Source organism: Rutilus rutilus (assembly GCF_951802725.1).
Source record: "Rutilus rutilus genome assembly, chromosome: 19".
Lineage (NCBI taxonomy): Eukaryota > Metazoa > Chordata > Actinopteri > Cypriniformes > Leuciscidae > Rutilus > Rutilus rutilus.
In genome coordinates this window covers 26,394,374-26,411,857 of record NC_140232.1, presented here as the reverse complement: position 1 = coordinate 26,411,857, position 17,484 = coordinate 26,394,374, and the positions used below count along the sequence as shown (strand labels likewise).

Sequence of the window (17,484 nt, the reverse complement as noted above, 5' to 3'; positions counted from 1 at the left end):
TGGCTCCGCCTTCGTCCTCAGTCCCACTGGCTTCACCTCAGTCCTCAGGCTCCCTGGCTCTGCCTTCGTCCTCAGTCCCACTGGCTTCACCTCAGTCCTCAGGCTCCCTGGCTCCGCCTTCGTCCTCAGTCCCACTGGCTTCACCTCAGTCCTCAGGCTCCATGGCTCCACCTCGGATGCTCGTCGCTGCGGCTCCACCTCAGTCTCTAGTGCCATTGATGTTGTGTGGGCTCGTCAGCTCCACCTGCATCTCCATCTCCGGCATCTCTCTATCTCCATCGGTCATCCAAGTATCCACCATGGCTCCTCCCTCCCTCGACTCTGCCCTGGGGCTTTGTCTTGGCTGGATTCTGGATTACAATCTGGCTCCTCCCACCCTCCACTCCCCCATTGACTGTTTTGTTTGCCCCTCACCGTTTACGTCTCTCTCATTACTGGGTGGGGGCCAGTACTGGATGTACTAGTTTTGTTTTGTATGATTTCCTTGTTTGCTTCTTAGGTAACTCATTAATTAGTAATTTTGTTCAGCTGGTCTTCATTAGTTCCTGTGTATTGAAACCCTGAGTTTCATTCTAGTCCTTGTCCAATCTCGTCTAAGTTTTTGTGTTTCATTTTCTCCAGTGTATATCCTGCGTGTTAGTTATAAAGTCAATTCGTAGTATTCTTGTATTCTTAGTTTTTCGTGAGCTTCTTGCACAGCAACACTTGAGACAACCACTTTTTTATATATATATTTTTTTTAATATTAAACGTTGTTGGTGTTTATGGCCCTGTAACAGAGCATTAGTTCTGTTACATTTGAATACTGGGTGCAAGAACAACAACTTCAACTTAAAATATCAATAAGGATTCAAATATGTTTTGATTTCAGCTTAGCAATTTCAGAATATGTTTGTGAAACAATGTAAATTGTTACATTTTTAGACATTTAGTTGTGTCTTGTGAAACAAGCACTTTCTCGTCTCTTGCTGAAATTCAGTTAATTCCAAACCACACTAGTCAGAATAATTACTGCATGCTTGGAGGATAAAGCTCTTGACCAGAAAGCTGATTGCTTTTTGGTGACATAGTTTCATGTACAGTTTACCAGCACTGAAGCTTGTGTTTCTGACATGGCAGTTGAATGCTAGAAGGCCAGACAGGTGTTATTGGATTATGGGATGAGTAGTGACGTGGACATTTTCCTCGCACAAAGCTGAAGCTCTCTTATTTGTGGTCAGTCAAGCTGTCAGTTTCATCAGGACACCATGGCTAGTGAATCTCCAGGCGGTTCTCCTCTTTCTCTCTTTCTTAGCACTTTTGCTTGGAATGGCCGCAAGCTTGATATAAACTCACTAAAAGGCAAGAAAAGGTAACGCTGGTTCAAGTCACACAGGTACAAACAGACTTGCATATTAAAGAAATATATGGCTTACAGTAATGCCTCTTTAAACCTGTTAACAGTTTACACTAGTTGCGATAGTAACTGTTTTAGTGCACACATTTTTTGTTTGTTTGTTGGCAGTGGTCTTTTAATACTGTCTAAAAGATCCTCCAAGCTAAATTTCGAAATCTATATAAAACTCCACTGAGATGCATTATATAATTGAACCTTGGCTCAATGTTTTTTTTTATATAAATGTCAAATTGGTCACGTTGTTTCATTGGGTTTCATATGTTGTATTTTTTTAAAACAATGGCTAAAGCATATATATAAATGCTGTGTGTGTGTGTGTGTGTGCTGTGCTGTGCTGTGCTCAATGAAAATAGCCATTGTTGCGGGTATGGCAATAATAAATAAATAAATTGTGAAAGGCCATTAAGTAGCTTTAGTCTGGAAGACAATTCAAAAATGTATCACTGTTAATATACATGTATGTGTTTACATAGCAAAATAAAAATACCCAAGCCTGAGAAATTTTCATTGGAGTAAAAAAAGAGTGTAAAAATCTTGGCCCAGTGAATATAAATGTGTTTATCTATTACTTAATTGTCTTTAGATTTTGTGTTGTTGTTTTTTCACTGAGTAAATGACTTTGTTAGGAGATGTTCTTGATTTTGTCTATTATTATCTGCTTTAATCTCTTGTGAACACAGGGGGGCAACGATGTGCACAAACATAGATTAGCTGTTCATACTATGTGATATATTACCTAATAAGACAAACTCACGTCTTTTTCAGTTTGTTGTAATTTAGAACTGACGGATCTCTCACCCAAACTAATTGCTTCGTAATCAGACATCTGTAATCTTTTCACTAAAGATAAAATCAAGCCTGTTGTCTAAATGTTTATTGAAACCATCAAGTGGGCAGAGCTGTAAGCGATACTCTCTGCTTTGCTGTCATTGGTTGGCGCGTGTCTTGCGTCACTGGAACACCTCTGAGGGCCCTTGGCATGGGTTAATGTGTGAACCGTTAATCGCAGCAGTAAACAATCTAGTCAAGTACTGCCATGAGTGTTAGATTTTTCTTTGTTGAAGAGTTCTCTAATTTAAATGACATTGAGTACTAGTTATTTTTTCACCTCTTACAGTATATTATTGCATGTTGGTCATTGTACATGGACTGTATATGAACCCTTATGAAAAAGAAGTGCATTCAAGTTTGCTATTAGTATACTTCTTTTAAACTCTAAATGAGTATACTTTCAGTCTGCATTTTATGTACTTCTCAGAAATATACTTAATTTACTTCCCAGAAAATTGCACTTAAGTATACTTGACTGAAGTAGCCTATACTGTACTTGACTACTGACAGAAAAGTCTAAGTGTATTTGGCCTATTCTTGGATTCAATCTTTTCATGGAGATACACTTAAAAGGATAATTAAGTATACTTGGCTTGTAGTTGTGTTTACTCTTTTGTTTGAGTAGCCTATTAAATACTTCTTTCACTGTCTTATAAACTTACATTGTGTGGAAATTGTTCATCAAAACAAATCAAAACCACCTAATGTTACCAAATGTTTTAAAAATGGAAAGAGTTAAAGTACAGTTAAAGGTATATCTCAAGTATAAAAAAAAACTGTATACGTAAAAATAAACATAGTATACTTAAAGTGCAAAAATAATAGATAAATAATAAACTATAAGTATGATGTTATGTTTACCTTAACGACTAAACTAGTACTTTACGGAGAGTATACTTCAAAGTGTACTTTCATAAACAAAAAAATGTGTTACAAGTATTTGACTAGTAAACTATCAGTATACCTATAAGTTCACTTGCAATATAGTTGCAGTACAAACAAAAAACTTAGTTGTAAACTAGTTGTGTACTACTGTTAGACTTAAAGTATACTTAAAAGTATACATTTACACACTAAAAAGTGGGCCAATTTAGTCCCAAGTAGTATTGAAATAGTACACTTACTAGTTTTCTTCTAGTACACTGATATTAGAATACTTACTACATAAAGTATACTTAAAATATACTTGAACTTTTCTTAAGTATACTTAAGAAAATACTTTTTTTTTGTAAGCGCATTTAATAAATGATTGCTTGGATGAAGTGGTTTTAAATTTCCAGGCTACACTGGATGTGCAATTTCACACTAAGTGCTTTTGACTCAGCTTGAATTCATACTACTGGGCAAATCCTTCCCACCCTTTTTTTAGGGAGTATATACATCCATTGGGATTAATTTTTCCCCGTCATCTGAAACCTCTCAAGTTGAGGTGTAAGTTTCCTCCCCCATCCATTCGAGGAACACCCTACCCCCAACTACGTCATTACTACACGAGTCCGAGCAACGAGTCTTGCAGCCCTAGCCAGGAAGGGAGGGAGGGAGAAAAGTACATAGGGTGGGAGTTTCAGGAGAGAGAGTGAGAGGGGGAGAGACAGATTGTCTTGCATTATAGCAGCCGGTTGCTGAGTGACACAAACTCTGGAACTCCTGTCCGGTCAGTTTGAGAGTCCCGGACCACGAGGGGCTTCTGTCAGTGGAACAAACAGAGGCAGGGCCGTCTCGACCGAGTTATGTTCACGCTTGAAGACGCACATGAGGACTGAAAACAAATGCACACTGTTGGGATTAGCTGTAGCCGCTAGCAGAGGGAAATCCACGTCCAGAATGAGCATTATCATGAAGCCCCGGTCTCGCTCCACCAGTTCACTTAAGAACACAGATGGGTAAAGGAGAACTTTTGACTATCTCCTTCTGTTAGATCCCTGTCCTTGCTGTTTCCTTCTGCTGTCTTACACCAGCCGATATCTTTTTTTAACATCTTGTGTAATTCTCTGCTTCCTCTTAAGTTTTAACCCCCATTGTTTCTTCACTCACCTTCCATAAATTGAGTTCCACTCTTCCTAAAGAATTTCTCTTGTATTTACATTCCCTTCCACTAGTGCCATTCCTCTGGGTTTTTCATTTACTCTGTCTCTCGTTGGCTTGTTAAAGTGTAACTAACTGTGGGATAGATTTAAACATTTGTTGATGAATTTGTTGCCTGTCAGATATGGGGAGAGAATTTGATTATCAAATTTGATTCCAAAACGTTTTACTAAAGCATTTTGTTATAGGCCTATATATTTTTATGTAGGCTATAATTAATATTTAATTTAAAAAAAGATTTCTTTATTATTATAATTTTTTTATTTAATCATAAGGGCTGTAAAATTTGTAGAATTTAGTTGCTTGTATGCATCTACCTCCTATTGTAGATGCAAATAAGTGCATTAAACATGAAACAAATGCAAATTTTTTAATTTGTAGCCTAATGTATGCATTTTGTAGAATGAACATTATTATGTGATATGAAATTTGGTTGGATTTGCTCATTTTAGCCATTACCCATAACTGAAAAAAGAAGTACAGCATGTCGACCAGTAACATATCCAAAACATTTGTGCAATCACCTTAAAAACTAGTAAAATGGCAAAGAGTGAAACATTATTTCCACACATTTGCAAACAGTGCCAAAGGGCAGATACCTCACCCTAGTCTCTCTTGTCCCATCTTGTTCTCTGTTTGTATATGCTTATTTTAGAAATGGGTGATAATAGTTTATAAAGGACTGATTATTTTGGTACAACAGTTTTCAGTCTGTTTGAACAAGTGCGCATGCAAAGTATAATTTGAATGGTTATCCGTCGCTGCATGCGAACTGTGAGATATTGCATATTGATGATTCACAGGCTTAATTTGGGGTATTTTGGTGCTATGTTTTTGTCTGAACGTTTATAAAGTAGGCTAGCAAAAGAGGCAGGTTACGTTACCCCCCTTTGCTCATGGAATGCTCCATTTGGTCTCCATGAATAACAGCTCTCAGCTAAGCAAACACGACCTTGCTTTGAGAATGTTCAAGTGTATGGTTGTGTGTGCCTGTGTATGTTTGTGTGTATGAAAAAAAGGTTGAGAGGTCAGGATGGAGGAAATCTCACTGACATCTTAATGATGTCATCAGTTTGAGGAGGACAATGTGCGTGTGTCAGTATGTGCTTCCTTCACCTTTTATATTGACCCTATTGTCTGCGGTTCCTGTTTGTTTTGCTTTATTGTAATGCATGACAGTGACTCAGCTCATGTCATACACACCAGTCATTAATTGACAGTTGCCACCTCATATCCTGTCATTCATGCTATTGCTATTTGGGTTACTCTGATAAAATATTATCATAATTTGAATAAAAAAACTGCATGGTTATATTAAGCGCACAAATCAAAACAGTAAAATGGATTTGTGGTTTCACAATGCATTTAAAGGAATAGTTCACCCCCAAATTAAAATTATCTCATGCCGTCTCCGATGCAGATGACTTTCTTTCTTCAGACAAACACAAAAGAAGATTTTTAGGAAAATAATCAATCTCTGTAAGGAATTTAATGCAAGTGAATGGCTGCCGCTCTGTTGACGCTTGAAAATCCAATATCCATATGACCCCAGTGGTTGAGTCAATGTCTTCGGAAGCAAAACAATAGGTGTGTGTGTGTAAGAAAATTATATTCTTTTTTAACTTTTCAAATCATTGCTTCCGGTCTACTGTCATACGAGCGTTCATGCGAGAGAAGTTGTGATTCATCATTTTCCTAAAAATCTTTCCTAAGAAAGAAAGTTATATGCATTGTGAATGGCATGAAGGTGAGTAAATCATGAGAGAATTTCCATTTTTGGGTGGACTTTCCCTTTAAGAGAGGTATTTTATCTTTCATGGAGTGTGTGTAAATCTATGTGCATTTTTGTGCTTCTATATAAAAGTGAAGGTTGTGCATTTGTTATGTCTTGTATGACACTTAATCTGATGTAATAGATGGACCATTTCCTCTCTTGTCGTTCAAGCTTCGCCACATAAAGCAGTTTTAATTGGATGGCTCTTGATGTGTTTATCTATCAAGGTGTTATAATGTGGCTGTGATGTCAAAGTGCCATATTTGCATTTCGTGTTGAAACTGAAACAATTGAAAAGTCACTTCTCTTTTCTGATTCACTTTGCCATATTTTCTTCAGCATTTTAACAACCGTTATTTTAATACTTTTGACAAAGCTTGATTTGATTCATGAATTATTCCTGCATGTTATTTTTTTTATCTGCGCATCTCTTTTATTTGTCTATTTTAAGCATATTCCTATTCTATCTCATGATTGACAAGAAAACCAGCAGTGTTTTGGGAACAGCCTCATGTGATCAGATCACCAGAGGAAACATGATGTCTTGTACATTGCCTTTGCATGGTGTCTCAAACCAATCGGGTTCCACTTTCTGAATGACCCATGGTCAGACTTCATATGCTTTTTTGTTCCTGCCTAATACGCTAATGGACCACATGCTGTTAAGTAGAGCTTAGGAGAGCAGGCAGTCATGTACCAGTTCATTAGATATCAATGTTAAACTTTAGCCAACCAGAACTTCTGTGATTCTGAATGTATTACTTGGAAAAAGTCTATTTTAATTATAACAGTATTCTAATTATTATGTTGTATAATCAGTACAGCACAGTATAATCTTGTGTTATTGTTGTATTATTTTCATATACAGTATGCAGGTTGGTACAGAGCCCTGCATATGACATGCTGATAAAAATATACATATATCGTGGCCACGAATTAAGAATTCGTTCTAAATTTTAGTAAATCAAGTTTCTGGGGGAACTCTCTGAACTCTCTGAGCCTTGTTAGTGTTAACTGCCATGCTAATCAGGAAAAAAATCTGTTTTAGTACAAAAAACAGAAGTTAAGGAACAGCCAGTCTCAATTAAAATGACTTCAACTACACAGCCAAAGAGATTGGGGAGGCCGGTATCTGTTATCACTCACGGTCGTCCACAACAAAAGAGTGAGCCAGTTGGACATCTGATGCCATAGATAGTGTAGTGGTGATTACAGTTAATTATCCCATTGATTTTAAAGAGACAGACATACTTAATCGTTTCGCTAAAGCGCTATTGAACTAATTGGACCGCCGTCCGTAGTCATTATGTGGTTTGTGAAAGGATAACACAGTGCATGCTTGTACAGTATAACAAACCACTTTGATTTGTATTTATCTTGACTATAATTTAAGTTAGGGTGTACTAACACTAGGTGCGGTTGTCTTGTTGTCCCCCCTCCCCCACTGGCCTGCACTCACATTGCACTTAAAGGGTTAGTTCACCCAAAAATGAAAATTCTGTCATTAATTACTCACCCTCATGTCGTTACAAACCCGTAAGACCTTCGTTCATCTTCGGAACACAAATGAAGATATTTTTGATGAAATTCGATGGCCCACGAGGGGCATCATTTACGATGCAACTTTTTGTTTTGAAGAAAAAGGAAGGAAGAAATGCACTTTCGCTAATACACTGCCTAATAGATTTATTATTTGTTCCACGCAGTGATTTTCACTTTCTAATTTCTCAGTTATTATTTAATTTTGCGTTATTTGCTATTTTTTTATATTTATATTTATCATAATTATAATTTATTTATACATATTGTTTTATTAATTAAAATAAAATAAAAATGTGTGAAATGGTTTGCTTTACATTTCATATACATTCATATGAGTGTCCAAATACTTTTTGGGTCCTTTGTATGTTATACAATAAAACTAATTAACAATAAAAGTAAACTCTCCAGTAAATTCTCCAGAAGCCCTGACAAGTTTGGAAAGAATTTCCGCTTGCATTCTTTGATATTATCAGTGGTGTCTGTCCAGAGAGATTCAACCCAACCCACTCCATAATTATATAAAATAACTGGAAGTCATTACCATTATCTAGAAATGGCTGTAATGTATTGTGTGTGTTGCGTCACACAGCGCTGTTTTGAGTCAAAAGAGTTTCTATCCAGTTCTAGCAACATAAAAAGGTCATTTTTACAGTTGGTTTTTACAGAGGTGATTTTTTTGAGAGTTTCTTTGGTTTTCATTGTTTTGCTTTTGCATCTGTGCCGAGTGTTTGTATATCTGGAACAAAAACACAGTGCTGTGTGTTTGGACCTACTGTATAGGATGTGGTGGTGTGTGTGCACTTGTATGTGTGTTTGTATGTATGTTAAGTGTAGTTTAACAGTGATACTTGTACAGGGAGGGAACAGATGGAAACCTTCACATACTGCTTATTTGATAGAGGGAAATCAAGGGAATGTAATGAGAGCACTAGCAAAGTGAAGACAAGGAGGAAAGAGAGAGGATGGGAGTGGTGTATTTTTCCCCCTCTGTATCCGAAGACATTAGACAAAGCAAACTGCTCACAACACTGCTGATTGTTGATGGGCTGGTCATTTACTTAAGGGGTCTTACTTTGAGGAATTGAAATTAAAAAGATCTTAATGGCAGAATTGGGAAAATCTAAGATTTGATATGCAAGAATATTGATTGTTAATGCATACACTAATACACACTACCGTTCAAAAGTTTGGGGTCAATACATTTATTTAAATTTTTTAAAGAAATTGCTACTTTTATTCAGCAAGGATGCATTAAATTGATCAAAAGTGATAACGCGCGAGTCACGATTTTCGCCGCTTCATTTGCGTTTGAAATGGTTTGAATGTGTAAATTGCCAAGACAAAACATGTCCAAATTATAAACTTATTTAAATTTAGCAGTCAATCACTTGTGTGCCAAACCGTGGGGCCTGGTCTGTACGGATCACGGATCAACTGTGATCAGTTCCACCCCTAGTTTCCAAGAAAATTTTAAACAGCACTTTTGATGAAAATAAGAAATGTTTCAAATCAGAATATTAAAATGATTTCTAAAGGATCATATGACACTGAAGACTGGAGTAATTATGCTGAAATTTCAGCTTCGTGTAAATTACATTTTAAAAATATTACTGTTAAAAAAAAAAAATAAAAAAAAAACTTTTGAACGGTGGTGTACATGGAAAAACACACTGTTATATATATATATATATATATATATATACATATATACAGTATTAGGGATGCACGATATTGCATTTTGGCCAATATTTGATATGCCGATATTTTCAAACTAATTTTGTCCGATGCCGATACCGATACCGATACATATATACATTTTCCCCCTGATATATTTACACTTTAATTTTACTGAAGAGAAATCCAAGTCTCTCTCCTGTACTACCTTTACCATATTACACTCATGTGTTGTAGATAAGGCAATACACAAGACAAACAAAACAACATTTGATTCTACCATAAATGTATAATTTTACAAATGTAGACAGACATTCACCCCTGAAAAATAGGCAGATTATTTCACTTGGAGAATAAATGATATGCCAGTGCCACATTTTATTTTTAAGTTCAGACTTCAAACTTCAGTCCTTAGGTACATGTACATCTTCTACTTGAACAGGTCTACCAAACGCTCCCCTGTTTTCGGTGCTGATGCAGTGGCGACCCGTTCATGTAACATGTAAGGGTGGCGCTGCCAATAAAGCAACTAAAAGCAGTCACAACGAGCCGCAAAAGTAATGATTATGAATATGTCAAATATAGCAAGGAGACATTTTAATTGTTTATTAATAAACAAGTGTTTTCTGTGTCGGCTGCAAAGATGAAGTTGACGATGACTCGCGAACTTCGCAGTAGTGAACGCGCCAGAGAGAAATGCACATTTCGGATTATATAGTTTTCTTTCGTTTTGAATTGTTCTGTTTAAAAATATGATTTCAAGCGTTCTGTAGATAATATATATATTTCTCAGGTCTGTGAGGCAAGTAGGCTATGCTGAGTTTCGTTTCATTTATGAGACTAGCTCCAGTTCAATCGCGGGCGCCTCCGTGTCGTGATATCTATTATCTATTATCTGCTTTACTTATTATTTATTAAATCCAGGCAATTGGTTGATGAAACATTGATTAAAATTAAGATACAATTAATACAAAACGAAATTCACTTAGAAAGGCTTTGTGCTTTCTGTTTGAGGTCTCTGTGGAAGTTTTAAAGCTGTCTCTTTTAGTGCCGCTTTCAGAGCGCTCACGTCCGTAACCGAGAGCTGTCACTGTTTTTCCTCATAAATGCGAACACGAAAAATAAAATAAAATGAATATTTTATGCTCTGTGGAGAGCATAGTAGCTTGGAGAGTTTACATTAGTAAGCTACAGGACATCGGCTTTCAAAACATGACCTGCACGAAAGAGAAAAAAAATTACTACGTCATTGTACCCAGCACTTCTGAAAATACACTGGCGAATGTGTATTTCGCGTCTGTGTCCCCAGCGTCTCTGTCCCCAGCACATTTCAAACCAGACTGACGCCCATGCTCGAAATGCCTCCACATGTTAAGTTGCTGGCCCTCATGCACGGTCGTCACGTGCACATAGGAAACACGCCACCCTATCGGCAAGGCTCATCGGCAGAAATGATCATATCGATGTTGTGCCGATATCATCGTGCATCCCTACACAGTATATATAAGTCTGTAAAATATTTGTCTGATTAGGTGATTTTAGGGATAGTGAGTGATAATATATATTTTTTAAAGATAGAATATGTTCAAAGGAATGCAATATGTATTTATGAATCTCAAAAAGTGGAAATGCTGCTGTTTTCAAAACTAACAGCAGGTAAAATCGCTGGACATGTTTTGTCCAATCTCTCTAGAATCGGTGGTGTCTTCATTTTCATTAAACTTATTTATGGATATTATAAAAGCCCATTTTCCCCTTTGTAGTGTAAGCATTTGTGTGGGTTACAGTAAAAGGAGAACTGTTTCATTCATAATGCATGTCTAGAGTTTGCATTGTGTGAGACGGTAAGCCGGTGCATTCCTGTGATATGACCCGAGAGCGATGAGGGCAGCACATCCACGGGCGAGTCGCCGCAAGCTCTGTGAATAAGTCAGTTCTCAATGAAACACAAAAATAAAGTCACAATGTGTTGGGTTGAAGATGGACAGGAATCAAACTCCAAATGTTATAGGAAAGTTGTATGCCTGAGATTCGTACTTGCTGACATTTGTGCTGAGTCAAAACAAAGCTCAATGCCCTGATTTACGTGAGTCATGAATCATTGGCCCTTTATGTGCGAGACAGTACTGTCTGCTGAAGTCACCAAGGTGCAGGCTGACCCACTAATACGGATTTATCCATCCGCACCACGTTACTCGACTCACTGCATGACGGTGAATAAGACTTACTGCCACGTCACCGTTCACGTCAGGAAAATACCCAGGCCAGAGCAATTATATTAATGCTCCCTGGGGATTATGGGTCAGCTTGTTGTTGTAAACACAGTTGGTAGGATCTACGGACTAAGGAGATGAAGGTTAAAGGGATAGTTCGGCCAAAAATGATATTAAACCCATGATTTACTCACCCTCAAGCCATTCGAGATGCATATGTCAATCATTTTTCAGACAAACACATTTTCAGTTATTTTTGAAAATGTCTTAGATCTTTCAGTGGTTATAATGTCAAGTTATGGGGTCCACTCCTTCAAGTCCCAAAAATGTGCATGCATCCTTCACAAAAGTAATCCATCCGGCTCCAGGGGGATAAACGAAGGCCTTCTGAGGGTAATCCGTGCGGTTTTGTCGTAAAAATATACATATTTAAAACTTTATAAACGACAATAACTGGCTTCCGGCAACGGTCGACGCGCGTTCACGCGAGATGGATGCCGGCGTATGACGTAGGACGCTAATATAGTTATCGTTAGTTATATTTGTAGTTTTTGTTCTTGGTGTAAAAAGAGAAAGAATTGTTAGAAAAAAATGCCTAATGACCAGTTACTAACATAAAATTGGTCAGCAACATGCCCACGTTGCTGAAAATGGGCAACTCTCATTGGAAATGACCTGAGTAATATTCGACTCTATGTGGTCCAGTTGTCACATTCGACATCAGCGCTAACTGTCTTGTTGTTTTGTCTCCCTAGCTTTGATGTGGACAATGGCACGTCATCAGGACGTAGTCCGCTGGATCCCATGGCCAGTCCGGGGTCAGGTCTCATTCTCCAGGCCAACTTTGTGCACAGCCAGAGGAGAGAGTCCTTCCTGTACCGCTCGGACAGCGACTATGACCTCTCACCAAAGTCTATGTCCAGAAACTCCTCCATCGCCAGTGACATGTGAGCAAAAGTCTTTTTATATGTTTAGTGGCATGTAGTTTTTTTTTTATTCTTAAATAGTAAAACAAATGTATAGCCTTAAACTACAGTTCTTAAAACATTTCTATAAATCATCAGTGCTGTTGCAATTAGTATTTATGTTTTTTTTTTTTTTTTTTTTTTTTTGCAGACACGGGGATGACATGATTGTTACCCCTTTTGCACAGGTATTGCAATATTAAATATGTGAAGTTTAAAAGGAGATGGTTTGACAAAATAAATACAATTATATAACACCACTGAGCTAATTTTGTGTGTCTTCTCTCAGGTTCTGGCGAGTTTAAGGACTGTCCGGAATAATTTTGCTGCTTTAACAAATGTACAACAGGAAAGAGCCAATAACAAGTATGTTGCTTTCAATTTAAAATATTCAAATTCACACATTTTTATCATGACACTAAGGCCGTGTGTCCACCAAAGCGGTTTTCTTTTTCCAACTGTTTTCAATGGGAGCGCTGTGTTTTTTTTAAACGGCAGCAGCGTGACTAGGTGCCGAGTGTCTATTTCACACTGAATGCTCTGCATTTTTTTCCGGTCACCAAGAGTTGAAGAGTGTTCAACTTTGTGTAAAATGCAGCGCTCATCACTGTCACTTTTTACCCAGCCGTCCAATCACAGTGGAGGAGGGGCGGGACAATACCAACAGACGACAACAACAAGCACAACAGCGGAACAAAATCATTGAAAACAAGAGCCAGTGCAATTTACTTAATATTTGTATTGACATTTTTATATTCAGAAACAAACTCACTGGGAAATCAGATACTAGTAACACTTCCACAGATATTGCCCCGCCGAAGAGTGTTGGCTTTTTCAGCTGGCTAAAAATGCTTTGGTGGACACATCTTTGACAGAATTTGTATATGTTGTAAATGTGCAAATAGTAGTCAATCTGTTACTTGCATCATAGACAATGACACCTTCTTTTTTTCCCTTTTTTTCTCAAACAGGAGATCCCCAATGTGTAACCCACCTCCCATCACAAAAACCTCATACACAGGTGTCGTACCTTTGCTTTTTATACTTTGAATATTGTCATACCATCTTAACAGCAGTGCTATTTCAGTATGATTTATACTAGGCTATTTGTAAACACTTTTATTTGTTCATGTTCAATTTTTATTTTAAGTTTTAGTCATTTTGTTATGTGCTTTTGTCATTTTTATTAGTTTTTTATATATTTCTATATTGCTTTAATTTATTAGTATTTTAGTATCAGTAATTTTAGTACTTCAATTTTAAATGATTTATTTTCAGTTCAACACTGCGTAACCGATCTTTATCATTGAGATCACATTGTATCTGTTTTGTGGAGAACTGTTAGACACTGTTTGTCATATGAGGGATGACGTTGTCCTTGTGTGGCACCTTCCGTTTTGTCTAAACCAGCATGAGGGCAGCCTCCAGACATCCCATACGCACTGTGCATGTCATGTACTCTGAAGCCGATAAGGAAAAAATATGTCACAATACCCTCTATGCACAAAGGCTTTAAAGATAATTTTATACTCACTTTTACCCATTTGTTCATGCATATGTCAGCTTTATAGGGCATCCTGGGATATGACAGTCGCTTTGCCATAATCATGAGGCACTGCTCATTATATTGATTAGCAGCTGTTTGTGGTTTATTTATAAGGTTTGCAAAGAAAAGCTTGTTTTGAGATGCAGGTGTTTGACCTAGAACTGTAGTACCGAGCACTCGCTGGATGTTTAGCATGAGCAGAATGTTCAGTCGCAGAGATAAAAAGCACCAGTGTTATAGATTTATAATATTGATTTGTACTAGAAGCAGTGAGCAGATGGAGACATTATACAATTTAACTCCCCATGCTGAGTTTAGATGTCATGTGACCCTGATGGGTGTTGAGTGTAGGATGACTTGATGGATGACCAATGGCCATATACCATAATGTAGATAAGGATGGAAGCACCAGTGGCTAAAGATAAAGTTCACCATTCTGATGATGGTTAAGCAAGACACGTTGCACCAGGGAGAATGTCTCTCCAATAAGCGTGTTGTAAATCTCTCTGTGGATAAAAGAGCCAACTAAATGACTAATCAGTGGGGCTTGCTATGTAATGTTTATCTTCTTTCAGACGAACATAATCTGAGATATATTTAACAAATATCCTGGCTCTTCCAAGCTTTATAATGATAGTGAATGGGGGCCGGAATGCCGTCTTCCGGAATCTAGTTATTATAGCTAATAAAGTTTTAAATACAGTATGGATATGTTTCTTACAAAAACCCATTTTTCGCTTCAGAAGGCCTTTATTAACCCCATGGAGCGGTATGGATAATTTATGGATTATTATGATGGATGGATGCATTTTTGGGGTTAAAAATCCCAAACTAAAAAGTTAGTTCAAAATCTCGCCCCCCATTAACTATCATTATAAAGCTTGGAAGAGCTAGGATATTTTTTTAATATATCTCTGTTCGTGGGGGTGAGTAAATCATGGGATCATTTACATTTTTAGGTGAAATACATATTGGTCCAAAACCCTTTTCTCCTAAATTCTTTTCTTTGAAATTTCCTACAGACCGTATATTATGACCTTGTTTGAACCCTGACACGCTAAAAAACACGCTGAACCCCCTTAAACCGCTTAGCAAAGTACTTAAAACCACTAAGAACACTTTAGAACCCTCATAGCAACATGTTAGGAACACTCTAGAAACTGCAGTTTTGCACCGACAGGTATCAATCACTTTTTTCCAGAAAATCTCAGTTCATAATTTGACTTGCATTCGGTTGCACTCATCTGTTTGCCCTCTGAGTAGCAATTCACACAAACACACAAATTCTGCTCACAATGGGGGAATAAAGACTTGATTGAACAGGATAAGGCCTTTTTTAGGTATTTTTTTGTGGTGTATCCAAATAAAGTCTCTCGCACAAGCAAATGCTGACGTTTCGGTGAGGAGTTTCTGGCTGATAAGGCAGTGAGAGCCTGTGACCCAGATTGAAGGATTCCAGTCCTGCTTTTCACCCCAGCTCTCCTGTCTATGGAGCCCGTGCCCTCTCATGGGCTGGTGTATGATGTCGCGCTAAGCACGAGAAGAATGTCATTGACGTCAGTGCAGTCTCTTTCAGAGAAAGTGGCACCCCAGCCCTGTGTACTTCACCACACATGCAGAAAGAGAGAGAGAGAGAAAGACACAGACAGACAATGAATAAGATAATGTGTGCTTTGTTGAAGCAATGTACATGTGGCATTTGTTTTCATAGTAGTGACAAGTAAGCAACATGTCTAGCATAGCTGCACTGACGTCTGTTTTGTCAGTCTTTTGTTATTTAGTTTCACTTATTTTTATGCCCTCATATGGTCATCCTTAACCTTTTCGAAAATGCACATGCAACAAACGTTTGCGAATTTGCATAAACTCCATAAACCATAAAAAGCGTATGATATAAGATTGCACAAATTTTGCAGGTCATAAATGGTCTCATCTCAGTGATCTTGAGATGCTGACCACAATTTCACTAGGAAATGATTTGCTATCTTTATAAACATAAATCACAAAGCATCCTCTTTAAAAGCCAAAGCACAACCAGCCTTCTCAAAGTGTCAGCTGTGAAGGACCCAAGCTCCTCAGCTCGAAATCCCGTAAAGTTCATGCCGGGTTTTAGCTGTAGTCCTCTCTCTCCTGCATGCAGCAGCACTGGCAGGCTTCAGGCTTCTGTTTCAAGAGGAAGCTCGGCTCACGTTCGGCTAGCGACGCTCCACGGCTGCCCCGTGCTCATGCAGGGCATCCACCGCTCTGAGAAAAGAGGGCAGGCAGATGCGATCACCTTTGTTCTTTTGTGCGGCAGCTCAGCTTGAGGACTGGAGACAGGGACTGGTCACTCATCTGTTGGCGTCAACCCTCTGTGTGCTTTGTATGCGTGTATGAGCGAGTGTACGTGTGTGTTATTGTTATGACACTATGCCTGTATGCTTTGTTATGGGCCGGATCACGTGCTCCTAAGGGCCACCGCACACTACTCAGCTTCTTGGATGCAGACCGGCATCTGTCACGCAGAGATGGGCCTGCCCACAGTAATGACATTCTCTCTGTCCCGAGATGAGAGCTTTCACTCCGGGCTTCTCGAACATTTAGGACCATAGATTCTGCAGTCGAGCGCGTGTTGTCGTTTTGTTTGTGAGCAGTGTGAGAGTGTTGATTTGTGTGGCCCCTTTGTATGTTTTCTTAAGGGATTTAGTGTTCCCCGCTTCTCACGAGATCTGACTCCCACTCCTCGTGCCTCGTCGGATTACAGCTCCGCTGTTTTTGGAAACCTTGTTTTTTGGCTCGATTTGGAGCCCCATCATTCACTGTGGAGGGCTTCAGCACAGCATGAAGAATCACCCATGCGTTCTGTCGGGATATCCCAACATGGCGGTCTACAGCAGTTTGGGCCCTCTGCTGGGAGCCTCAACTAGACACCTAAAGCATCTGAGATCTGACTCCTTGCCTCCTTCTCTTCCTCCAGAGGAGGCCTACCAGAAGCTGGCCACAGAGACCCTGGAGGAGCTGGACTGGTGCCTCGACCAGCTCGAGACCCTACAGACCAGGCATTCGGTCAGCGAGATGGCATCCAACAAGGTAAAAAAGCTCTAGGTGTCTTTATCTGCGCTTTTGCTTGTTTAGGATTCCCTGGGATGGTTCTGCAAGTTGATGAAGTGCAATTATTAACATCTCAGGTGTTCATATTCCACTCACAATCACAATTAGGGCTTGTGTTGTAGATTTATAACTTTTTTATTATTATTTATTTTTTTGTGATTTATTTTTATTTTAACAGTTTTCGGATTTGAATCATTTTCACTTGTGCACAATATTATATTGTGCTATAATGCCTCAAGATCAAATTACTATTTTAAGACTTGTTTATGTTATCACTAATGTTTGTTGTTGTTTGTTGAATCCCAGTAGACCTGAACACCAGTAAATAAATACGCATCACATCTGACTGTGTTTGGTACTCATCATAC

The 17,484-nt window shown here is 38.3% G+C and overlaps 1 protein-coding gene across 8 annotated transcripts in view; it reads left to right on the top strand.

The window, feature by feature from the left end:
* pde4d (phosphodiesterase 4D, cAMP-specific) overlaps positions 1–17,484 on the top strand; it is a gene marked incomplete at its 5' end in the record, with an annotated part of 120,198 nt that overhangs the window by 91,931 nt on the left and 10,783 nt on the right. For 5 of the 8 annotated variants that reach the window (XM_084388525.1, XM_084388523.1, XM_084388524.1 and 2 more), the window contains 5 exons: positions 12,271–12,462; positions 12,632–12,668; positions 12,770–12,846; positions 13,452–13,501; positions 16,983–17,095. In XM_084388525.1, the coding sequence (XP_084244651.1) occupies positions 12,271–12,462; positions 12,632–12,668; positions 12,770–12,846; positions 13,452–13,501; positions 16,983–17,095 (469 nt within the window). Of the gene's footprint in view, positions 1–1,218; positions 1,376–3,805; positions 4,111–12,270; positions 12,463–12,631; positions 12,669–12,769; positions 12,847–13,451; positions 13,502–16,982; positions 17,096–17,484 lie in introns of those variants that run through there. The other 3 variants (XM_084388529.1, XM_084388528.1, XM_084388527.1) reach the window with 3 other exon arrangements.